Here is a 26,093-nt window from a genome sequence, read left to right as displayed (position 1 = left end):
CTGAAAGATTATAGCCAGGTGTGAACAACCCAGTGCCCAGGGGATAAGAAGATCGTCATAAACTGTATATTTAGTATTGGAAGGATTGATGTACTAGGAACTTCCGCATTGAGCAGAACACCCATAAAGAAATATACAAAGGACTTGCACCCTGTGCTAGGATATTGTGGCATGTAGTTGACATTTCCCTCCTGGGAAGGAATGTCCACATGGGAAGTTGAAGCGCTGGTGGGAAGTACGCTGAATTGAGAGAAGAGTATCTGGGCAATGCAGCTGGAAAGGGCAGACTGTCAAAACTCCTCTCAAGCCACCTCGTGGCCCAGGGCAGAGAGATGAGACCAGTGCTCACCCTTGGGTGATCTCTGTAGTCTTGCTGTATATCCTTAGGTGGGATATGATTTGGCTGCTTGTGTTCCAGGTCTGAGGATGTTCGAGTTTCATTGACTCATCTCATGGTCCTTGTTGGTCAAGGTTTATACTTCTTGATTCTAATGTCCTCACAGAGTGACTAGATCTCAGTTTGGAATGGGATGAATGCATTTGTGGAAGGATTTGATTTTATGAATTATAACTACAGAATTGTATGAATAAGACAGTTTGACAGATGGGGAAACTGAGGCCTGGTGAGGATTGCCTATTTAAGGATGGAGGCAGAGTTCACCCTTTGTGTTTCCCTGCAGACTCCTCATCTCGTACACTTCACTCACACACGGGTGTTGTTGTTGTTGTTGTTTTGATTGGAGACAGGGTCCAATATCCTAGCCTAGTAACCCATGCTGGCCTGCCACTTAACTGTATATAGCCCAAGCTGGCATCGAACTTGCAGCTGTCTTCCTGCCTCAGTCTCTTGAGTGCCACCACACCCAGCTTCCAAAGGTCCCTTTTATGGAATGCTTTTTTTCTGTCTGACCCACCAACTCTTCCAAAGCTTTATGTATAATTCAAATCCACACAAAAAAAGAGGGCTTTAAAAGACAAACAAAAACCTTGTGTCTCCCCATCAATGTGAGATCTCTGTCCAAACAAGCCCTTGAGTGCCTGTACCTAGAGGTCCTCTCCAGCTGGGCTTTCCAGGTAACTCCTACCTTGAGCCTTGAACTTCCCTCCCCAGCACTGCTCGAAGCCTTCCCCCACCTCGTCCTTTGTAATGCACTGCCCTTTTTGAGATCCCCAAAGGGCTGGCTGCGCCCCTACTCTTGTCTCAGCTGAGAGCTCCTCTAATGCTCCGAGTCCACGGGTCTCACTCAACTCCCCTGCCGCGGAGTCCTCCGAAGCCGCGCCACAAGCTAAGTGCCCCGGAGCCTGACGTGCCGGCGATCAGCTGGAGGCAAGCACCCAAGCGCAGCCTGAAGGAGTCGAGCCGAAGGGACCATCGAGCAGCTGTCTCCACCCGCCCTCCTCCTCTTCCCTCCCCGCGCGGGTGACGCGCCAGCCCCCGCGTGCGCGCCTCCCCACCGCCCGCTCCGCCGCCGCGCTCGCTCCACGCTCCGCCACCGCGCGTCCGCTGGCCCCGCAACTTCACCCGGCGCCGCGGCAGCTGGAGCGACGCCCGAGCGCTGGGGCCACGACTGTCACCCGCGGCCCTTCCCCTGTCGCCTGGAGGAGCCGGCGAGCAGCGGCTGTCGGCGGAGCCGGAGGTACAGGGCAGCGAGGGGCGGCGCGAGGGTGCCGAGGTGGTACATGCCACCCGGCACTAAGCGTCTCCGGGCACCGGGAGCGTTCTTTGCAAGTAGGTGCATGCGCCTCTTAAAGACATTCTCGGCGTCTGATTTCGCTTTCACCTCGACGAGGTGGGTGTGTGGAGGGCTGTCCTGGGCTTGAATGCGCCTGGCGTGTTAAGAAGCACCCTTGGGTGCCCGGGCTGGCGAATTGGGGAGTCTGATGCGGGCGGGGAGGAGAAGGGGGGCCAAGCACTTAAGCGCAGGCAGACCCGAAGGGTGTCCCGGGCCGTGGAGGGACTGGTTGAGAAGGTTAGAGAAGCCTGTGGCTACCCAGAGCTGGGGTTTGTCAGGGATCACTGTGGCCTGAGAGAGAGGAGATAGGACCCCGACTGTGAGAATCCGCGGGTGAGATCGTGGGTGAACCTCTGGCTGCCGAGAGACATCTGGGCACCCCACAGAGATGGGTGATCCAGCTCAGAGGAAAGATTTCCATTTCCAAGGGCTTCGTGTGCCTCCAGACTGAGCAATCGAGCTTGGCTGGGACCCAGCCGCTTCAAATTGGCCACGTGAAGCCGGGCGGTGAGAATGGGGAAGAGGCGCCAGCCAGAAGACATGTGTCGCTTTTGATACTAACCTGTTTGGAAAGACTGGGGGACCGGGTCACACCTGGGGATATTCCAGCCCTAGCAGGTGCCTGTGCTACGGAACGTGGCGGCAAAGGCCGGTTTCTGTAGCCCTCCTGCTTCAGGCTGTTTATTACCTCATAGCTCCCTCCCGCAGGTTCGTGGGCAGCGGTACCGACCCCTCGCTGTCCAAGGGAGCAGGCGTTGAAATTCGCTAAGCAGAGCCATTCAGGTGTGAGAGTGACAGGACTGTGGAGAGTCACAGCTCCTGAGTGAGAAAACAAGGCAAAATCTCAGAGAGCTGGCGGGTTGTGTGGGGTGGGGGTGGGGCAGAGTAGGCTCCACAGCCTGGTCTAGGGAAGCTGGTCTACGGGGACACCTATATGTTGCATGAGTGACTTTGAAGAAATGTCAGCACTTTAGCCAGGGAAACAATGTGGTTGTCTTTAAACAACAACAACAAAAATCAGCTGCCTTTCCTCCAGACTTCCCTTGCAAATATGAGCACCCGCCCATTGTTTCCTGACACAGTCATTTCTTCCTTTTTGGTTTTGTTGTTTTTGTTGGTGGTTGGTTGGTTGTGTTTGGGGAGAATTTTTCTGTTTGTTTTCTTGGGGTTTTTTGGGGGGAGGGGTGTCAGATTTGCCTAGCTCCTCCTTCCGACCCTCATCCCAGTATTCCTACTAGCCTACTTCTCTTGGAGCAGCCTCTGAGACTCCCATTCATAAGGTTTAGCTCCACCAGAGCCTCCTATCTGCTATTACAGCAGGAGAGGTCAGGGCACAACTCCCGCAGAGAACCAGCATCCTCAATCTAAGTCTCCAGCAATTCACTGCAAAGCAGCCAGCAGCCACCCTCCCTCCCTCCCACTCTGGGAATAAATGACCGGGGCTTATGTGCTTGGGGTGGCAGTCGTTTGAGGAAAAGACCTCCCCCTTTCTCTGTCTGCTGCTCAATCCAGGCTTCAGCACCAGAGCTCCTGCATTCTGAGGTCCCATCTGGTGGAGATACCGCCACAGGCTGGCTCTTGCCCTGGAAGTTAATACATTTGCCCGTCCAAAAGTTCACTACACCCAACCATCTGAAAAGGAATATTGGAGAATCTGTTTAGTCAAAACATATCGTATGTGTTGCTTTTCCAAAAGCCCCCTGAGGGGTGTTGTTGTTCTCTTCCTCTGACATTCTGGTGTGAGATGTTTTTGCTATGGATATTTTGTCCTCAGTATAAATATAAAGAAATGCCCAGCTAGAGAGAGGGAACGCTGAAAGTGTGGCCAGAGGACTTGCCTGGCCTCCTGATTATCCAAACACAGGTTCCATAAATGGCTCCCTTCCTTTTGTTAATTACAAAGTAGAGTTATTTCCAGCAGAGAAGGGACCTGTGCTCTTTCAGGGGTGAAATGTACCAAGCGGGCTAGGAGGAGGTTTTGGCGTCTGTTATTTAGATCTTGGGAGCTATACCTGTAATAGCATCCAGGCTTCAGTCTTTGGAGTGAGGTCCTGACAGGTGTGATAACTAAATCTTCCTTCACTAACATGAGACTACCCCTACTAGGATAGAACCCAGGGCTCAACTACAGTATCAACCATGGACCTCCTAAACATAACCAAGCCCTTCTGTTATCTCTTTCTCCCTCTCTTCCTGCCCCCTCACTCCACCGTGTGTGTGTGTGTGTGTGTGTGTGTGTGTGTGTGTGTGTGTGTGTGTGTGTGTTCAGGTGTCTTCCTCTGCCAGTCTTCACTTTATTATTTAAGACAGTCTCATTGAACCTGGAGCTCACCAGTTCAGCAAGATTAACTGGCCAGGGAGCTCCAGGGATTTCCCTGTCTCTTCGTTCTTGGTCCTAAGGTTACAGTTATGCATCACCATGCCAAGCACTGGGAATTAAATGCAGGTCTTCATGCTTGTATGGCAAGTACTTTACTGAATGAGCTATCTCCCCAGCCCCTCTCTGTTACATTTTGAGCTCGTGTATACCCACCTCTGTTAAGAGAATCAAACACACAGAAGGGCAGCCGTGGAGAGTGGACAATATGGCTTTCCGATTTCCCGTTTAATGATCAGAGCTTTCTTACAATGGTCCTTTGGGTTACGTTTGCAAACAAGTGATTTATTTTAACAGCCATGCATTCAATAGGTTGGAAAAATTGAAATGCAGTCTTATTTTTATTCTGAAGAGAAGCAAGAAGTCTGAAAACAGTCTCTTGCTTTCCTTGAGAGGAAGTGGGAGTGGAAGCGAAAGTCGTTTTATCTACACAATGGGTGATCCTCGGGCAATGGCAGACTTCGGTTTTCCATCTGGGCTTCCTGTCCCTAGCACTGAACAGGGCTTCATGCTTGCAAACAAATCTTTTACCAGGGTTATTCTCATGTACCAAGAAAAGCTTCGGGAGCGGGGGAGCGGGGTGTGGAGCCAGCTTGTGTTTAAGGCCATTCAACCAAAAAAGAATACCAACTGAAATCAGACAATGAGTTAAGGGAGTTGGGTGGGGGTGGGGTGAGGAGATACAGATAGGCAAGTAATTGGTTCCCCAAAGACAGCCCTCAGCGTGGAATGGTGTCTTAGAGCAGTTGTCATGTAAACAGCCCACAATGTGATTATTAGGAAGATTTGTTCAGAAAAGTGGGGGAGGTTATGAGGCTGCACCTCTGTGTCCCCGAGGAGCCCTGCTTTGAGCTTCATTCCTCTCAGCTGTCTAACTGCATTGAGTTTCTCAGGACAGCATCCTCCCTCTGAAAACCTCACTGGGGCAAGCATGGGAGCCTTCGTGGGGACTCCATGGAAAGGCCCATCCTGTATCTTGAGTGAGCTAGTTCAGAAATACCCAGGAGTCCTGGTGGCTCTTGTGCGCCTCCGCTCTGAAGCCACACGCTTCCTCTCTGGGCTAACGGTCTTTGTTTGGTTGATTTGGTCACAGTAGACTCATCCCACTTGGGTTGGACACATTCCCTGGAAATAATCGATGTTTTTCCGAGTGTGGCATCAATCTAGTAAAGAGCTGTTCACTTATCACTCCTCGAGGGTTTTCCCGCCTTCTAAGGAAAGCCAGCAAGAGAGCAAGTTCAGTTTGTTTTATTGTTCTTTGTTTAGGTGACACTGCCGAGCACAGGGTGGGGGCTGGTTGGAATGCTTTCACATTCATTACGCTAATGAAAAAGGAAATTGCAATTTTTTTTTTCACAGTGAAATGGGATGCAGTATTTCCATGTTGTCTTCCATAAGACCAAAATGAGCTACCAGCCAGGGCCAGAAGTGACCCCTAAACAAAGGGAACAGCTTTCACACTCTTTTAAAACAGTGGAAAAAGATTTTTACACTGTCCTAAAATACAAATAAAAATTGATTACCAGTCACTTTTAATTCTGGAGTGGATTTTTTAAGCCCATTGTTAAGTAATTTAGGGGAACACTATTTTTTTTTTCTCTTGCTTATGCATGTGTTCCCTGAGCAAGTACTTGGGATCTTGCCAGAGTGAGATTTCCCCTTCAATATAAACTCATAAAGTCTCAATTATAACTCCCAGGGACTGCAATCCAGCAGAGAAGGAAGAAACAATTGGGTGACTATATAGCTTGGTTTGTCCCATGTGTTCATTCTTTGTCATAACAAAATATCTGATATAGGGTGCTTATGAAGTAAGGAAAGACTTATGTATTTAGCTCACTGCTTAGAAGGCTAAAAGTCCAGATGTCCGTTTAGAGGGTGTGGTAAGGGCCACCTCTTGACTGTATCACCTCAGGGCAGAGTTCTCAGATAAGCAAGTATTAAGAAATGGAGACATCTTGAGCCAGAGATAGGGAGAGCCTAGAATGCCGCACTCCCTTCAGAGAGCATGCGGCCAGTTAACCTAGGGACCTCCCACTAGGTCCCGACCTGGACAAGTTCCACCACTTTCCAATAGTGACATTCTGGGATTTTTGAAGGACTCAGTGACCACACTCAAATTGTAGCCGTGCATGTACACATGTTGTTGTAAGAATGCTATTGACGGCAAACACATCCCTTCACTCAGAAACATTTGGGGTTTGGACAGGAAGAGGGGGATCACCCTACCAGAGAGCTAAGTTAGGTCACTTAGGAAAGACGAATGACAGGGGAAAGAAAACCTACAAGATAAAAAGACCAGTGAGCTCCCTGGGGCTCTGAGAGGGTGTTTGGTTTGCTCCTGCGCCCTTGTGGTTTGTACCCAGCCAATGGAAGACATCAACACAAGCTAGCAACTTGTGAACCTGAATTTAAGACTGTGAACCTAGAAGAAGACAGTGAGGTCAGGGCAGTGAGCAGCAGGCCTGGGAGGGAAGGTCACCTGGGAACAGCTGTGAAATGGGCTGTTACTAATGACATGGATATCAGAGCAAGGTTGGGCCGTGGCCACACTACAAAACACCTTACAGATAGACAATGTCTCTGAACACTTCCTTGTGTTTGTGTCTCCCTTTGGGCTTAATGCTACTGGCTTTCCCTCGCATCCCTGGGAGTGCTCTGTTCCTTCACAAGCTGATTGTTCTGAAAGGAAGCTAAGGAACAATGACTATATTCTCTTCTGCTTGTCTGTGTAGGGCTTCATCCCTCTGTAGCACTCCTGGAACGGAGGCAAGGGAAGGAGGGAACAGGGCAATGGGAATCAATACATAGAGCCCAGGACAGATTCCTGGAGCTAGACCAATTCCCAAGAGGTTAATCCTCACATGGCATTTGATTTCTTTGCTCATTGCAACACATGGAGTTCTAGAATGACCTTGACCTTAACAGTTTCCCTTCTAATTAATGTGTTCCCACGCTGGGTGCGCTGTTGGTAGACAGGCTCAAGGCTGATCCTTGAATGGCAGGACCATACCACACTATTCATTCATAAGGTTACTGGTAACATTAGCCATGTGGATATGATCCATATTCTTCATTAGCTGTAGTCTAACTTAGAATTGTCTTGGTGATACTTCATCCTCGAGGACAAGAGGGAGCTTGGGAAAGGGAGAGGCTGGATTCCACGTAACAGACAAACACACAGGGAATCCAGCATTCACCAGGGTTCAGTTGGAGAGAGGAGAATCCAATCTGCAGAAAGGTCATAAAGTCAGGATGGCTTGCAGAATTGTCTGGACAGGAAAGCCAAGGCAATACACACAGGTTACGCTTTGTAAGCCGCACTTGTAACTGAGCTATAAATGTCCCTCCTGTCTGATTTTGTATCAAGAAGCTGCCTGTTGATTTGAGTGAGAGGCTATTGGCATGGCCGGCAAACAGCTACCAGGAAGCCACCACAGGAAAAAACAGATTAGCATGGTGGCTGGTCCAGAATAGCATGCAAAGTAATGACTTTCTCTCTTTCAAGATGTCCGTGCCAACTCTCTGGGACCTACAAATCCAATTCCCTACATGACAAAGCCGACTTTCCATGTGATTAAGTCAAGGATTCAGCCATATCAGTCATATCATTCAGTCATCTAGTAAGACCCATTTCAGACCTCAGTCCCCTAGTGTGTGGTGGTGTTTGATGCCACTAGCTTTGGTATCACGGTCATTGGTTACAACAGACACAGAAAAGCAACACCCACACCCTCCCACTCACATCCACCTTCAGAGTTCACAAGAGTCAAACGGAGGCTCCTCCTGCACAGGAAGGATTTAGCTGCAGAGGATTCTGGGAAATAGTATTTCCAGTTTCCAAACTTCAATACAAGTAGGCACCCTAAAGGCCGGGGGCAGTGGCCATTGTGACATTAAATGCCAACCAAGCATAACCCCTACAGCTGCCACAGGAAGTTGGGAGGCTCTTAAGAGCCACTGGTGGCTGTGTCCAGCACTCTAACCACCCTTCAGTGAGGGATGGCGGCATTTGGCAGAACACAAGTGGATGCCTGAGATTTTTAGGAAATTTAACAAATGTTGCGAAGCCATGAAGGTAGAAGGGGAGTGGGAAGGAAAGAGGAGGCTTTCAATAGCTGCCCGCTTCACCAGGCAGAAGTTACTGTCCAGAGAGTAAGCACATTGCACAAAAACATCATCATTAGGGCCGGGCGCTGACTTCCTGCAGCTCTGCCCTGAGCCACACGGTGCAGAGGCCTCCTCATTATGTCCTTTCCCATAAGATCTTCCTACAAGGGAGCGCGCTGACGTTCCTCTGATGGCGAGATGAGGGTCTGTGTCTGTCCCTTCAATATTGCAGCATCCCTGATCAATAGAGAAAATGACCTTTTCAGTGTCTGTTGTTGTTGTTGTCTGAAGTCTCCCTGAGCATCCCAGGGTAGCCTAGAACTTGTTCAAGGCCTTGACCTCACCATCATCTTGCCAGCCACCTGCCAGCTGGAATAATAGGAATAGACTCATGCCTGATTTAAGAGTATGTCTTCTAGAACTGGAGAGATGGCTCTGTGGTTAGGTCCTCTTCCAGAGGACTCAGGTTCAATTCCCAGCACCCACATGGCAGCTTCCAACTGTCTGTAACCCCAGTTCCAGGGTACTTGACACCCTCACACAGACATATATGCAGGCAAAACACTAATGCATATGAAATAAAAATAAATAAAAATTTTAAAAAAGAATATATCTTCTAAACCAGATTACAGAATGCAATTTTGCTTGTTTGTTTTTTGACAGAGTATCTTACTATGTAGCTAGCCCAGGCTGGCCTTGAGCTCACTCTGTAGCCTGTTGACCTCACACATGAGGCAGCCCTCCTGTTTCAGCCTCCTGAGTGCTGGGATTACAAATGGCACCGCACCTCTCCCTAAGAGATAATTCAATTCTCACTCTGTCGACTGGAACAACAGCTCGTGAAACTGGGAGCCAGCATGTGAACTCGCTCAACTGAGGCTGCCATGCTGTGAGGAAGCCCAAGCCAGCTGACCATGTAGACAGACCTGAGACTTTGAGAAGAGAGGATGGGATCCCAGTCAGCCACAGCAACCCTGGTTCTTAATGTCCCATGACCTACTGCCATCTGACTGGTGGGACCTGGATCCAGAGCTGTCTGAAGTTCATGACTCATTGTGGTTGTTTCAGGCCACTGCGTGTGTGGAATGACTGGTCACCTAACAATAAATAACCCACGTAGTTCTACAGATGCAGAATGAGGTCAGTGAAGACCATAGCCTTTTGCTGTTCTCAGATGTCTTTCCTGAGGTAGATAACAGGACAGTGGTCTATGGTAGAACCACCCATCTCTTCCTCCAGTTCAGTGTTGGCTAAGAAACTCTTTTTTTTTTTTTTTTCCCTTTGACAAGATTTTACTCTAGAGTCCAGACTGGTCTCAAACTCACAACAGTCCTCATGCCTCAGCCTCCAAAGTGCTGAGATTACAGGTATGAGCCAGGATTCCGGAAATTCATTCTTGAATTTTCCGTGAGGAACAGATAGTGTGCTTTGTGGTTGGTTTGCTGGGGAGGAGCTGTTAGGAAGATATTGGCCTGGAGGAAGAGTTTCCGACCAGCCAGTCCAACATTGCATCAGCAGATTCCAGAGACCTTCCTGGAGGTCAGCTTCCCCTACCTTCCTGGAGTTCAGCTTCCCCTATGTAGGAAATATAGAGGCTGTAAATGTTTGCTTTGGGGAGCATCTCCTCGGAGGAGATGGAGAAAAAGAGGCAAGAGAGGGACAGGAAGTTACTTAGCCCCAGAGGCACACTGGTGCTTCTGCCCCATCAGACTCCATTTTTCCCCTTTTCTGTGGCTTCTGTTTGTGCCTCCTTCCTTGATGCCTGAAGTTTGGTGTTGCCCCACATTAAATCCAAGGTATGCTGTTTAGAGGAGTACATAATAGTCTGAGTGAAGAGACTTTCTGCTAATAAACTGAATAACAGTTTTTTTACACTTTATAATTTTACCTCTATTGTTCCATTTATTTTGTGTGACGTGTATGTGTGTGTGTGTGTGTATGTGTGTGTGTGTATGTGTGTATGTATTTGTGTGTGTGTGTGAACATGCAAACATATGTGTGGAAGTATTATGGAAGCCAAAGGTCAATGTCAGGCATCTGCCTCATCACTTCTCCAGCTTGTTTTTTGAGACAGGGTCTTGCACTGGCCCGGCGCTCACGACTGAGCTGGCCGGCCTACAAGACCAGGGATCTTCCTGTCTCTGCCTCCTCATTGCTGGGATTGCAGGCACAGAACACCACACATGTGACTGCTGGGGATCCGAACTCAGGTCTTCATTCTTGAACAGCAAACACTTTACCAACTGAACCATGTCTTCATCATTCATCTAAACATAGGACAATCCAGTGATGTCATATCTATCAGTGCCTCCGATTTCACAAATTGAAAAGTGTAAACCACATGTGGTGGTTCACACACACAATCCCAGTACTTAGGAAGTAAAAGCAGGGGAATCAGGAATGCAATGGCATCCTCAGCTAGTGAGGGCATTGGAGGGGGTTGGAGGCTGGCCTGGGGTATATGAGACCCGGCCTCAAAAGAAAAGTAAAAGGTAAACTGTTTTGTTCAAGATCTGAATGTGTGTGTGTAGAAAAGGATGTGTGGGCACCCACTCTAAGTGCTCCCTGAGGTCCCACTACCTAGGCCTGCCCACCTCACTCGGTTGGGTAGCGAAAGCCTGGCTGAGCTGGAAAGAGGAGGCTGATTTGTTCTGCCCGCCTTTCCTCCTCAATAACTCAACTAAGGCCAAGCGTTCAGTGTGCATCTGAGATAACTGGTTTTCTATCTGATGCTTTGCAATTTAAAACGATGGAAGAGGGGTCAGGAATTGCTCCTCTTCAGGCTCCCATGACATTCAAAAATAAAAGTTTGTCCTTTGAATCATGTCATCTTGCTCTTTGCCCTAAAATAGGACAGCGACAACATGTGATGTCCTTTTCGTTTGAGGGTCACTTTCTTTTTTGGGATCTTCGTCTTCGGTGTATGTTTCTCCACAGTGAGATGTTTCCCAGATGTTTTCTAAGTTATTTATTTTGCTTTCTGTTGCAAAAAAAAAATGGCTCTTCCCTCCTGATGGAAGAAAATAGCCCAAGAAGAAGCTAAAGGGTGACATCAAGATGTTTCCCTGAGTGTGACTGCCGAGTGTGACTGCCATCGCCAAGCTGGAGGGGCTGAATGAATGACAGAGCAAGGGGCTGGCACTTCTCCTTCAGGGGACCAGTCTCACTCCTCTGTGATCTAGCTGTGGAGAATAAATATGACTAAGCCATGCCTATAAGTTTTTATTTAAAAAATATTTTTTGTATTAAGTTATGTGTATGTGTGTGTGTGTGTGTGTGTGTATGTGTGTGTGTGTGTGTGTGTGGCGGAGGGGTATGTTAACGTGAGTGCAGATGCCCTTGGAGAGGTGGACGATCTCCCTGGAGCTGGAGTTACAGGGTATTGTGAGCCACCCCATGGTGTTGCTGAGAACCTCTGGTCCTCTCAAAAGCAGTGTGTACTCCTAACTGTTGTGCCATCTCTCTGACCCCCTTATAAGTTTCTATACACGGTAAAAACAACCACTCAGGAGGCAGAGGCAGTAGGATCACTGCAGATTTGATGGTCAGCCTGGGCTACATAGCAAAGCCTTACCTGAAAATACACCCCCTCAACAAAAAGGAAAGAGAGAGAGGGAAGAAGAGGAAGAGAAGAAAAGAAATGGGGGAGCAATAAATACAAATCCTGAGTGACAGCTTCATGCATACATATTTCATGTTGAATGTTGACACAAATCTTCTTCCATGTTGAAACAGCCAATCTAAATAAAAAACCTCATCTATAATACCAATAATAATAGCTATCATTCAATAGCATTTCTGATGCTCTAGACATGTGTATTAACTCATCAAGTCTTCATGATAACCTGCAGGAATTGCTTTCACCACCTGATAGATGATAAAATTATGGCTTTGCAAAACTATTAAAATGCAAGCAGCCCGGCTTTAAACCTAGGCCAGGTGGGATCCAAGTCCAGGCGATGGCAATGAGTATAAATATACAAAGACTCCAACAGCATAGATCTACGGTTCCCACAGCAACTAGCAGTCAGCAGCAAGCTGAGAAAGCCAGAGTTCTCCCACGTAACTCAGCTGGGTTGTGGCTGTCAGGTCTTTTGGCTCGGCAACTCAAATCTCAGACTGTCCATGTGGGCTGAGGTTCTCTGGCTCTTCTAGAGTCTATTGCAACCACGGAGAAGCTTTTCCACCTTATCCAGGGGATAAGTGCCTGCAAAGGTACCCCCACTGGGGTGAAACGGGCACTTTCTCTGCTGCATCATTGACAGTGTATCCTGAGAAACAATGCCACACTGGTAGCAGCTGACTGACAGTCTCTCAGATGAGCCTCAGAGATCTGAACCAGTGCAGAGCAGGAGAGGGTAATGGAGAAAAAAAAAATAGAAGAAAAGGAATCATTCCTTTCCTTTGATGAGGAGGTTTATTATTGGCTCCATGTCCACATGTAAAATATCCCTTGATCAATTTTGTCTTAATTACTGAATGTAGGGAAACAAGACCATTGTTAATTTATGTGGCTTTAATTTATGCATCAGAGAATTACACAGGATAATTACCGGCAGTTGAGGAAAAATGAATACTGTCAAATCTGGTTAATACACGCTCAATTTACCCTTCTGTGTCTTTATCCAAAAAGACTTAAAGCGATAACCAACCTAAATGATATGTAAAACAACATGGGTTTGTGAAGCAGAAGGATCTTCTAGTATATACCCTTTGATTTGCATCACAAATAGAGTTCTCCAGTTGAGAATGACTAGATTTGAATATTATTTCTAGAACAATAGCCATGATTCACCAATTAAATGTGTATTTGATCTTTTCCAGAAGTTCCCATTTTTCAAATCAGCACAAGAGAAGTTATCTTCATGGGCTCCATGTTAGCCTGAGTATAATTTCTCTTCTGAGAATAACTTGGTGGGATTGATGATGATTTCCCTTATCAAAATTCATGGGGTATTTCCAGTTACGATCAGTAACCACTTCCCACATTGTCCCAGAACCTCCACGAAGCAGTGGCTTCCAAAAATCTAAAACTCAAACAAGCAGCTGGAACAAATTATAGGTCCATAAAAGAACACAGATGGAAATTTCCTGATGACTTGAGTCAGGCTAGGAAAGCCTCTGTGAACTCACTCGTGGTATTGAGAGGAGACTAAGGCTTGGATAGAGTTGACTTAAAAACTGGGGTTACACACCTGTCATCGCAACACCCAGCAGTGGGAGAGGAATGACTGTGATTTGAGGCCAGCCCCCTCTATATTGCAAGTTCCTGACCAGCTACAGCGACCGAGTCTCTATAAATCAAGTAGCAAAGAGCCGATAAGCTGCAGAGGTAGCTTGGGATAGAGCGCTGTGGGGCTGGTTTGATCCCCAGCACCAAATTAAATAAGTAACAAAAATCTTGCTCTGATTCAGTGGCAGGCTCTGCTCTGAGCTTCCTTCCAGCCAGGCAAAAGGGCAACGTAGTAGGTTGTTACTTAAGTAGTTGCTACCAGTACCAGAAAGGTGTGTGTACACACACACACACACACACACACACACACACACACACACACACACACACACACATATATATATATGTCAGTTCCTTAGAGGACAAACCTTTCTAATGATGAATTGTGGAAGAAGTGTCTTAACGGAGGAAATGGTGGAGCCAGGTACCCAAAAGCATTGCAGCAAGGTTCAAAGACAATGGCCCTGTACTTGCTGGTCTTCACTCTTGTTTTCTTATCTCTCCCTAAGGCTCTCTCCCAAGATCTAAAAATGGCAAAGGAAAGAAATATTATAAAAAGAAAAAGAAACATCTATATTTGGCTATCAATTGCCCTTTTTTGGAAAAAGCGATATAATTTCATCTAAGCCAAAATTACTCACCATAATCAGATCAGCAAATATTAGCAGGAGGCATTAAAGACAGTTGACCCTAGCCCCACAGACCCTCACAGGGAGCCCTGCCTGAACTGTGTGGCCACAGCTGCTCAATAGTCTCAGGACGGCCAGAATTCACTTGAGACTTTAAGTTCTGGGAAGACAAATGGATTATTAGCAAAACATAGAGAAGTGTCAAAGCTGACAATTATCATGGCTAGGCCAGGTCCTTTGTCTCGGCAGCCTGGACTTTGGTGATGGCAATGATGTGAACAGCAGGCACTGGTTTATCTGAGCATCTATTTCATGCCTAGCTTTCCACTTGGCAGGTCTGATGTCTTTGTAATCCTCAGAAATTAGAATGCAAATGTTACGATCAACATCTTACGGAAGAGGAAGCCAAGTAGAGGCACTCTTCCAAAGAAAGGACTCACAGCAACAGTGTGACTGCAAACTGATGACCCACATACTGTGTGTGTGTTCTTAGCCTTGCAGATCCGGTGACTTTCTTGTTTTCTCTCTCTACCTGTTATTAAGGGCATTGCTGGGACCATCTCTAAGTCTAGGCACTCACGACCTCTATTAGTGAGAGCTGTGGTTATTCAGGAGAGAGGTACCGGACACATGTGTAAAGCCACGCTGTTTTTACATACTCTGAGACTAGTGTTCTGATTCAACACTTTATGCTGATTCTGGAGGTGCTAAGGAAAGCGTAGTTGGCGAATGCAATACTTGCCCTTTCCTGCTGCGAATATTGATTGTGTCACACAGTGACCCCATCCCCATCCCACCCCCAGTGCTACTCTAGAGGATGACAGAAGGGGGAGGGGTGCAGTGACTGGCTGTGTCCAGCCACCTGTCCAAGCGGTGGCCTCTTCTCTCTTGGCCCTGAATACCCAAGTCTGAACAGTTGGAGGGCATCTGCTCTCGGAGCTGGAACACCCGCACTGCTGATTCAAAAACAATAGGCCCCGCCTGCCAAATAATATATTTTTGGTACAGAGAAGAATCCTATCCCTCCTAGGGATCAAAATACATTCTTAGGAGAATGTGTGTCATTTTTTAAAGAAGTTGCCTGGTTCCCATTCTCAATTCTGCTCAGCCCATTTGGCTGTCTTCAACGCCTACATTCAACGCCTTCAGTACTTTCAATTCCAAAGTCTGGGGTGAGGTTTCAGAAGCATGCAACATGAATGTGTCCTTTGAAAAAGAAAATGTTCAAGCCAGCTGACTGCCTGAGGGTGTTCATTGAAAACCTGACAAATGGTACTGTAGAACAGGGAGTCTGAAAGTTTCCCACTCACAATCCTCTTCACCAGAGAAATATTTATGTGCTCCCAGGCATATAGGTATACAAAATAAGAACAGGGATCAGACATTCACTAATAAGAAACCATAAAGAAATAATTTTAAAACAATCCCTTTTGGGACTGGAGAAATGACTCAGTGGTTAAGAGCACATGTTGCTCTTGCAAAGGACCTTAGTTCCATTCTCAGCACCCACATCTGACCAGTCACAACCACCTGTAACTCCAGCTCCAGCAGATCTAACACCTCTGGCCTATACGGGCACCTGCACTCATGTGTACATACCCCCCCACACATACACACAAGTATACACAATTGAAAATAATCAAAACTAAATCTAGAAAAAATCCCTTTATATACATATATTTTGCCATTTCTTGGTGAAAACAAACTTGCATACTAAGAATATGGATGTACTTACTTGGTCAAAAAGGAATTAAACATTGGCAGAATATTTGATTATAGATCTGTAAGACCGAGCATCTTCAGCAGCTCTGAGTGGACCACAATTTTGATTTTATGATCATGAGTGCTGAGAATGCCACTTTTCATACTTACGTAGTACAGAAGGGCAGTAGTGTGTTTAGGGCCATTTCAGAAATTGCTAGAAGTGTAGTGAAGACTTGCAAATCCTTTACAAATATCTTACAATGATGTTGGCATCAGATGACCAGAGACCATTAAGGACTCAGAGGTCAAAGGTGACTCTGCTTACTACAGCCTGTGTGCATGAAGAAAATCTAAGCCCTAGGAAGATATTTAAAAGTCTTATGCCTGAGTCCCAGTCCAGATCAGCTAAGTTGGACATTATATGAATGAGTCTCAAACTACAATGTTTTAAAAAGAATCACCCCAGGGAATTCTACCAGCTGGTTTAGAGAATACACCTTTGGCTCTTGAGTTTGCTCGTAACATCAAGAGACAGAGGTTGAGGCATGGGGTCCTTATTTTAGTGCAGGTAGACCCACTAATTCAGTTCCTAAGAATGCTGGACTTAACCACAAGAGATAAGGTACAAAGCATTGCCCCTTGAGCAGCAGAGATAGCCTATCTATTTTTGCTGGATCTAAAATGTTGTTAGCGGCACACTGGGCCATTCACACTTAATAGGTATTCTCATGGTGGGGAATGGTTAGAGTCGCTTTAAGAAATGGAAAAAGAAAACAAGGCATGGTGGTATACACCTATAATCCCAGCTCTCCAGAGGTGTAGACAGGAAGATTGGGAGTTCAAGGTCATCTTTGGCTGCATAGGAAATTCAAAGCCAGCTTGGACTACAGGAGACCCTTCCTGAAGAAGAAGAAGAAGAAGAAGAAGAAGAAGAAGAAGAAGAAGAAGAAGAAGAAGAAGAAGAAGAGGAGGAGGAGGAGGAGGAGGAGGAGGAGGAGGAGGAGGAGGAGGAGGAGGAGGAGGAGGAGGAGGAGGAGGAGGGGAGGAGGAGGAGGAGGGGGAGGAGGAGGAGGAAGAGGAAGAGGAAGCAGCAGCAGCAGTGGGGTGGGGAGAGAAGAAACAATGAAAACGTGAAAGTTGTAGTAGAATTTATATATCTCAGCTAAGGGACAGTGGAGATGAAGGGTAACAGGACCATGGCTGATTCCAGTTTTGCCATCCATCTTCTTGGAACAGTTGCCTGAAGGCCAGTTTCTTTATGTGTGGGAGAATGCTAATAACCATTCCTGGTAATTCACAGGCTTCTGTGATGCCAAAGTATTTGGGAACATGCAGGCTATGGTGAATATATGAGCTATGGTGAAGAACTGAGCTCATCACTGAGGCCCTTTACTGGTGTGTGAGATATGAACAGTCATGTAGCCAAGACAGAAACCTTTCTTTCTGTTGATTTTGATATCCACTGCGCTGCCTACTCCAGAAAGGATTTGGTCCCAGACTCTTTAGACTAAATATGAAGCCGGACCATGGTGGCGCACACCCTTAAACCCAGCACTCTGGAGACAAAGGCAGGTGAATCTCTATGAATTTGAGGCCAACCTGGGCTAGAGGGTGAGTTCCAGGAAAGGCTCCAAAGCTACACAGAGAAACCCTATCTCAAAAAAAAACAACAACAACAACAACAAAAAAAGGAAACTCAGTATGGTGGAGCATACCTCAGTCAGGTAGCCTGAGCGACTTCCTTACACAGAAGCTACATCTTCAGTTCAGTTTTGCAGAACTGATAAGACCTAGCTCAATACAGCCAGCTTGCTCAAAGCACATGTGTTTCTGAAAGTCCTGTGAACATGAGACCTCTGTGTTCTCTTATCTGTGACTAAAGTCCTAGAAAATTCCCACATGCTTCTGGAGGACAGGAGCGGTGTCGGCGCCTCCCTAACAGCGTGCCCAACTCTGCTGGTCTGTTCCAAGTCTAAGAGCAATGGTCCCAAGTTTTGGGCTTTCTATGTTTATACAGATGTCAGCCCATGTAGAGTGGGAAATTACACAGACATGGAATTCATTAAAGTCAACTAATTTAACCCCCACTGTGGCGTCTTGTTTTCTTTGAAGTTCTATAGAGTAGATCCATCAATCTACAATGCCCAACCAATTCTCATTCCTTCTCTAGAGAAAATAGACAAATTCCCCTTCACTGTGAACTCACCTTCATTTGCTTCACATCTGAGGGGTGCAACAGGTTTTCCTGTGTTACCTTCATCTTTGGCCCTCTACTCTTACGCTCACTATGCCCTGATGAGCTCATAAGAATGATAAAGGTTAACAACTGTGGCGTAGAGGAGATATAACTTAGGTTGGTGGCTCCTGAAAAGTGACACAGAGTTAGACCTCTGGTCCTCACATACACCCACAGGTGCACGCGCACACACAGGAGCACACACATGATTGAATAAGTAAAATTAACTATTCGAACATACATGTAAGTAGAACGTAGAGGGCAAATCCCCGAATATCCATTATATAAGATTCTTTTATATTTACCCCAGAGATCTCTTTAGTTTTTGTGACTGTAGAAGCCAAAAACAGACCTCATCCATTTCCCTGGTACACACTTCAGTGTGCAGCTTGAAGCTGTGGATGTTTATCGGATAATTCCAATGTCATTTTGTGCCCAATGAAATAAGTAAACTTTCCTTCCTGTTGTCTACTTTCAAACCATATTAGACGTCCCAGGCATCTCAAAAGTGGCTCCTCGTAAACTTGTCACCATGATGAAGAGAAGGGACAAGCATTGCAGAGTGAGGGCTGAGTCCCCAAAAAGCAAAGCAGCCTTCACATGACCTTGTGTGGTCCAGTGACGAGGGCATGCTGTGACGGTGGCATGGGTGTAGGAGAGAGCAGCCTTTGAAGACAGCGATAGGGAGGTAATCAGGCTGCCCACAGGACTTCCAGAAGCCTTAGGAAAAGGCATCCAACCCCTCAATTTCCTACTCCATAAAAATGGATGTGGCTCCCATCTAGGTAAATAGGCTAAAGACAATATCCAGGCAAGCCAGGCATCTCAATGCTTGAGAGGCTGAGACAGGAGGATCACTGCAAGTTCTAAACCAGCCTGAGCTACATAGCAGATCCTCTCTGTCTCTGTCTATCTGTGTCTCTGTCTGTCTTTGTCTCTGTCTCTGTGTGTGTGTGTGTGTGTGTGTGTGTGTGTGTGTGTGTGTGTGTTATAAGCATGAAAGAAAGAGAAGAAAGAAGCTTATTCTAGCCCAGATGTCAGGCTGGTGTGACTGTAGGACATTGTGGACTCAAGAGGGACAATGTGACAAGGCCTTCTTAAGCTCAACTTACAAGCAATATGGCTTCCACGTGTGCGCCAATTAACCTCTAATGTATTCTTTGTTTGTGGTGCTGGGGATTTTCCCTGTGTCATTAAATCCAGTGCTGGGTTCATAAACTATGTTCGTCCTTTACTCTCCACTGTTCTTAAAGCCTAAGAAAGAGATGGGTTTTTGTCTTCTTACTGTTTTATAGCTTCGTAACCTTTGGACCAAACATAGGATCTAAGAAATCACTGGAAACCCTCAGTGTCCAGTGGGAAGGCACATTATTCTGCTTGTGAATCATCTGTGCTCTTGCACATAGCTGCTCTGCATTCTGATGATAAATAATTTGGCTTTGACAGCCAAGAATAACTGCAGATGTTCTGCACCCAGCCACCTCTTGGTATGCAGCAGCAAGGACCAGCAGAAACCACCCCAATTATAGCAGATTAATGTGCTAAAATTACCACAAAGAGAGCATGTGTACAAGCCTATGGGAAGCCACTTAACTTTGAACCTGCTGGCACATGACGGCATGCGCGCGCGCTGCGCGCGCGCGCATGCGCGCGCGGCGCGCGCGCACACACAGCCTTGCCTCAGACTAACTAGCTGGGCATAGAGGCACACACCTTTAATCCCAATTTTCAGGAGGCAGAAGCAGGTGGATTTCTGTGAGTTCAAGGTCAGCCTGGTTTATATAGTGAGTTCCAGGAGAGCCAGAGCTACACAGTGAGACCCTGTCTTAAAAAAAAAAAAAAAAAAAAAAAAAAAAAAAAAAAAAAAAAAAGGACTAATTCTGAAGCTAGGTTATTCTTCAATTAAGCAGTTTGTTAGTATTTTCTTCCATCTTTTTTTTTCTTTTTTTCTTTTTTGGTCTGCTGTTCTTCATTTAGTAATAGTTAACATGACTTCAAATAATCCACCACAGATTTTAGAAGATCAAGGTAAGGTTATCATCCAGATTTCTTTCAAGACAGAAAATTAGTTAAATGCAGCAGATGTATCTGCTTCTTTTAATGTATAGTGACTGGAAGAGTAAACATTCAAGTGACTCATTCCCTTAGTGGAAACATAATCCTGTTTGTGTGGTACTAAGAGAAATTGAAATACTAAAGCTGGGTGTGGTGGCTTACACCTGCAATCCAGGGACTTAGGAGACTAAGGCAGGAGGATTGCCATAAGTTTAGAGTCAGTCTAAACTCCGAAGCAAATTCCAGGCCATCCCTGAGCTGAAAAGAGAAACCATTGTCTCGAAAGAAAGAAAGAGAGAAAGAATTAAAACGTTAAAGTAAACAAGCATTTATGTGTGTCTATCCAATTGTAGTAAGAACACAAGTGGGCATTGTTCGAGTCACACGCCAACACTAACATCCCTTTGTCGGCTACTACCTTTCATAATAGTTCCTAGTGTCAACAGGCCTTGATTACTATAAATAAGATTTACATAGGCAGATCACTCCAAGAATACTGCAATCAATCAGAACACGCCGATTTACTGACTCCCAGAACCTACCTGCTGTAATCAAGAGAATAAATGGAGTCAGAGAGCTGGCTCAGCCCCTAAGAGTGCCTTCTGCTCTTGTGGAGCCAAGTTTAGTGCCCAGCACCCACATCAGGCAGCTCACAACTGCCTGGAACTCCAGCTTCAGGGGACCCAATGCCTTTTTCTGACCTCCAGGGGCACCTGCATATACATAAAAAAAAATCATAAACTATATTTTTAAAAGAAAATTAAATAAATTAGGTTATGAGAGAATTTCTTGTTCACAAACAGCCAAAGAGTAAGGTGAGAATAATTAGTGTCTTCCCACATGAGTTCTCAAGGCTTCCCTCTCCTGGGTGGGCCCTCACTTTCTTTCTTTTTTTTTTTAATTTATTCTTCTCTCACACAATACATCCCAACCACAGTTTCCCCTCCCTCCACTCTTCAAGCCCTCACTTTCTTGAGGGTAGAAAAATAAAGGGAAGTCCTGTGGCCAAAGCCAAGAAAGGAATCCAGGTTTTAAACTCCTTCTCATGATGCTCTTCAGCCCCCACCCTCACCCCCACCCCCTCCCACCCCACCCCTAGGAACTGAGAAGTGAAGCCAGGGCCTCACACATGCTAAGCAAGCAGTGTTCAGCGGAGCTACCCCCCCAGCCCTCCAGGCACATATTTAAGCCCCACTCAGCAGCGCTGCGTATGCACGCATATTACTGTCAAATCTATAATAAGACGGCTGAACGCTAAGCATTGAGATACTGCTTTGGCTAAGCATTGAGATACTGCTTTTGAAGTGTTGTCATAACAACAGGAATAAAATGATGAATTAACCCCAGTTTGAAAGGAGCGGCCTTATTTCTAAGAGGATGGCAGTTGTTCCTGTTGCTAGAGTTGACGATGGAAGACTGACTCAGACACAGGCCATTATCAGTCATTGTGACTGTGTCCACAGTTGTAACTGTATTTACATCACAGCATTGCCAGTCTCTCCTCTGTCAATTCAGTTTACTTAAGACTCGTTAACACAGCTCCACACAGCTGACGGCTTTTGGGCAAGGGAGAGTCTTGACCTTGGAGGGTGAGGAGGTGTGGCTACTGGTAAGTTGCCCATGCACCAGTGAATGACCCACATCCATGCACTAACGGAACGCAGTGGGTGAACAGTGGAGGAGGAGGAAGAGGTGGAGGAGGAGGGAGCTGGAGAGATGGGTCAGCAATTAAGAGCTCTTGATGCTCAACGTTGAGGACCAGAGGTTTAGATCCCAGCACCCATGTCAGGTACCTCACAAATGCCTGTAACACCAGCTCCAAGGGACCTGATGTCCTCTTCTGATTTTCATGGGCACCTGCAAATATGTGCTTGTACACTCACATACATAAATAAAATACTAAATATTCAAAAAAATGAGGATAATGAAGTTGTGAGGAGGACGTATTGTGGCATGGCTGAGGCAATCAGGGAGGGGACTGGATACGATCTCAATATATTTCTACACATATATAAAATTCTCAGGGAGTAAATAAATAACATAAGATAAAAAATAAGAGGACATGGAAAAAAATATGGCCACAGAGAGTTAATGGGCCCTATGAAAAATCTATCAGTTTGATTCTATGCACCTTCTCTAAAAAGATTTTTACTAAAGATAATTTCCTGTCCATTCTCTAACACAAAGGGCAACATATAGCTTTATGGATGGATAAGACCCAGACTCATTTTCTACCTGACTCTTGTACCCATTAATGGATGCCAGTCTTTGTCAAGCCCATTATATAAATTGCACCTCTCAGCACACTGTTTGGCATGTTCTCCTAGAACCCAACAGCTGTTTCTGCTTAAGGTTTCCAAGATGGAGCTCAGTTCTGGTGAGAACCATAAAACATAGGCACTTGTAAAAAAAAAAAAAAAAAATCGTAATTTTACAGAAGTCAAATGCAATGGAAGAGAACATGTATCATTTTGAGGTTGTTATAATGAAGCCACAATCTAAAGGAGTTGCCAGGTCCTGGGGATCATCAGGCTGCATGCAGATACACTGGGAGTTGCTGATTTTCTTCTACACCAGAATGTTGTTTTTCAATCTGATGATCAAAAAAAATAAGGGTTCATGGTGGGTGTGTTTTTCTCTCAGCGGGATCAGCCAAGCTGTCTCCAAAACCATGTTCCCAAGACACGTTCCCCTTTTGATACCCACAGCTTTAAAAAAAATATAGACAAAATTACTTCTTATTACAAAGAGCCTGAGTCTCATTTAAGTGCAAACCACCCTTGTCTCCTGCGCTGCTTTGATGTGTAGTGTGCACTCGGTGAAGTCCTATGAGTGTTCCACGCTTTGCATTGTCAAATGAGTGATGACAGCATTAGTCCAAATCAACCCAACCCCCTCCAGAGATTTAAGCGGGTTGTGTGTCCTGAATCATTTCTCTTCTAATTATCGTGAGGCCAGCTGCTACTCCCTGCATTTATTTAATCCACCAGAACGGAAGAAGGAGCAGAATTTTCATTTTCCCCAGGGCTGAAGCACTGTCAATTATCCAGAAGTCCCTACAGTTGACTAACCCAGTGAGTAGACGGGCTGTTAACATTTCTTCTCTACTCTTCACATGACTCAGGCAGACACTTAAAATAGCTTCCATGTACTGCACTGTGCTGCCACCTTTGGGGAGGGGATTTAGGAGAGAGAAAGGGGCTGGAGCTCACTTCTCACTGTGCATTTTCTTGGCTGTGAAATGCTCATGGGCTTATAAGGGGCGTGCGCCACCTGATTGGTGAAACTCAGATGGCTCTCCAAATTGCAACTCGAGGTAATGGGAAAGACAGTTGCCCCACACTAGGCCATGCACTTTTTTCCTTGAAGTAACCTTGGTAACAGGACAAGAATGAGCAGGCCTTACAGAACTAAAACTGAGAGAAACTGGCCCACCTGGCCCCAAAGCCAAGATCTTTTTATTTGTTTGTTTGTTTGTTTGTTTGTTTGTTTGTGGGGTTTTGTTTGTTTCTTTGGTCTTGCCCTTTACTGAGTATCAAAGATAGCTCAAAAGACATCTGATAATGACTCAAAAGGGTGGGGCTTGATTAAAGACGTAAGACACTTAAGAAAAATAATTATGATACAGGGGAGTCCCTAAAGATGACAATTTCTGGCTGGGGCCGCTCAGAAAATGCTTCAAGAAACGGCTGATCCAGGCATGGTGGCACATGTCTGTAATTTCTGCATTTGGGATCAAAAGCAGAAGGACCGCAAGTTCAAGACCAGCCTGGGCTACATAGTGAGAGCCTGTCTCAAAAAAACCCATTAAAGAAAGAAAAAAACAAACAAACAAACAACTTGGCTCTTCCTTAAAATGATAGTAATAGATTATAACCCATTGAAAATGAGAATCCATTAGTCCGTGTTACCAGTTAACTAGCTGATTAATGAATACAAGGAGTAGAGAAAGCCCTTTCTTACATACCAAGGAATGATGGCATTCCATTATGAGTGCCATTATGCCACCATTGTGGTTATAACTTACTGGGGCAAGAATCAGCAATAAATGCTGAAACTCCTGAGGCATTACTGTGGCCTCAAAGTACCTCCCTACCAGGTTCATACCAAACACAATGTCAAAAAATGGTAAGTAAACAAAAAACAAACTGGCCAGCAAAACTTGGCCAAAGTGTCAAAGCCAATAACACCAATAATGGGATCGATGACTCCTTGTGCCTCTGCTACACTCTTGGGGTATATTCTGTTGGGTGTGAAAATACTAGATAACCCCAGAGTAGGAATATCCTGTAAAACAGCTGATCTGGATTCTATTCAAAGGTCAGTGTCACAAAGCACAGCCAAGGAATTGTCCCAGATTGAGAGAAACTAAAGACACATAACAAGAGAAACACTGTATGGTCCTAAATGCATTCCTGGAGTAAAGGGTAAGAGAGACAATATACAGACTATTAATGGGACAATTGGTGGGATTTGGATAACATTTATAGATTAGATAATACTATAGAGTTGATGTTAAATTTCCTGGTATTAATCACTGGGTTATGATTATTTAAGTGGGTAATTGTGCCCTTAGAAAATATGAATTAAGCCAGGCGGTGGTGGCGCACTCCTTTAATCCCAGCACTTGGGAGGCAGAGCCAGACGGATCTCTATGAGTTCAAGGCAAGCCTGAAGAGTGAGATCCAGACAGGTGCAAAGCTACACAGAGAAACCCTGTCTTGAAAAAACAAAAAAAAAAAAAAGAAAGAAAATATGAATTAAAGTACTGAATGCTGAATTTGCACCATACTACAAACTGGCCAGTGAAGAGGCAGACATTTGTATATGAAGCTATGTCTATACAAATTACTGTGGAAAAAAAGTCAGAAAAAATAGTGTGTGTGTGTGTTATGGAGAAGAAATTACAGAGAAAATTGTGATATTGCAAATGGTGCATCTCGGGGGAAGACAGGCTGGACCTTTTGTACTTTTCTTGCAACTTATTTATAAGAATCACACAATTTCAAAATGGAATTTTTTTTTTAAGTTGACTTTTGGGGATGCCAGGATAGCTCAGAGATCACAATCACAGAGGACCCAGGTTTGGTACCAAGCACCCTTATCAGGCAGTTCACAACCACTTTTAACTGTAGCTCCAAGGGATTTGACACCCTGTGCTGGCCTCTGAGGGTACTAGCACACACATGGCATTCACACACAGAGACATATACACATACACATAAATAAAAACAAATCTTTAAAAAACTGACTTTTGAACTAGATTTCTAAAATGCCTGCATTCTTAGTTTGTCTCAGTCACTGTTGTTGACTGATACAGACTATCTAAAAGTTGCAGATTTCCCAGGGAGCTGGTTCTAACTCTGTAGACTTCCTCTAGTCTGTCCACACTCAGTGTCCTGGAGGAAGCTTTTTAAAAAAAAATGTGTTTTGTTTGTAATGAAATGGCCTGGCTGTTCCTGTCTCATTTATCTCTCTTTCTTCTGGAAGGACTCAGTGTTTTAAAGTATTACTAAAAACTAGTTTTTATCAAGCACCTGTTCATACCAGGTCTTGCTTGTATTATCTCATTGCCATTTCACAAAAATCATCTAAATTGTGTGTCTTGTGCAAATAGGTGACCAGGGTACAGAGAAGCTGAGTAGCCAGGTAAAATTAGAACAGTCAACTGCAGAAATAACTTGAGCTCTGACTCATCCTGCCTGAGTCCACCCTCTTATCAGCACTGGCCTGATGCTCCCCTGGGAGCACGGAGAAAAAGCACCTCAAATCTTCCTTATGTTGTTTATTATTTCCAAAATTGATTCCCAACTGCTTTGTATATAGTCACAGTATCTTTTCCAATGAAATTATTTTTAAAGCAAACCCCAGTCATAGACAATATATAGCACCCTGCCAGTATAATACATATAACACAGTCAATAATTTCATGTTTATGGATAGAATCTTAGGGGACAAGAAATATGGCTCAATGGTTGGGAGCATTTGTTGTTATTGTAGAGGACCCGGGTTCGAG

The 26,093-nt window shown here is 45.3% G+C and overlaps 1 protein-coding gene across 6 annotated transcripts in view; it reads left to right on the top strand.

The window, feature by feature from the left end:
* The first annotated feature begins 1,381 nt into the window (after window positions 1-1,381).
* The window catches only part of Ripor2 (RHO family interacting cell polarization regulator 2), a 97,033-nt gene continuing 72,321 nt past the window's right edge, over window positions 1,382-26,093 (top strand). For 4 of the 6 annotated variants that reach the window (XM_052727278.1, XM_052727276.1, XM_052727281.1 and 1 more), the window contains exon 1: window positions 1,520-1,729. In XM_052727278.1, coding sequence (XP_052583238.1) covers window positions 1,681-1,729 — 49 coding nt within the window. In that variant the 5' untranslated portion in view covers window positions 1,520-1,680. Of the gene's footprint in view, window positions 1,791-26,093 lie in introns of all 6 variants that reach the window. The other 2 variants (XM_052727279.1, XM_052727277.1) reach the window with 2 other exon arrangements.

This window comes from Peromyscus californicus, unplaced genomic scaffold (genome assembly GCF_007827085.1).
Source record: "Peromyscus californicus insignis strain IS unplaced genomic scaffold, ASM782708v3 Scaffold_8__1_contigs__length_139910024, whole genome shotgun sequence".
Lineage (NCBI taxonomy): Eukaryota > Metazoa > Chordata > Mammalia > Rodentia > Cricetidae > Peromyscus > Peromyscus californicus.
This window is presented reverse-complemented; position numbering and strand designations above follow the sequence as displayed.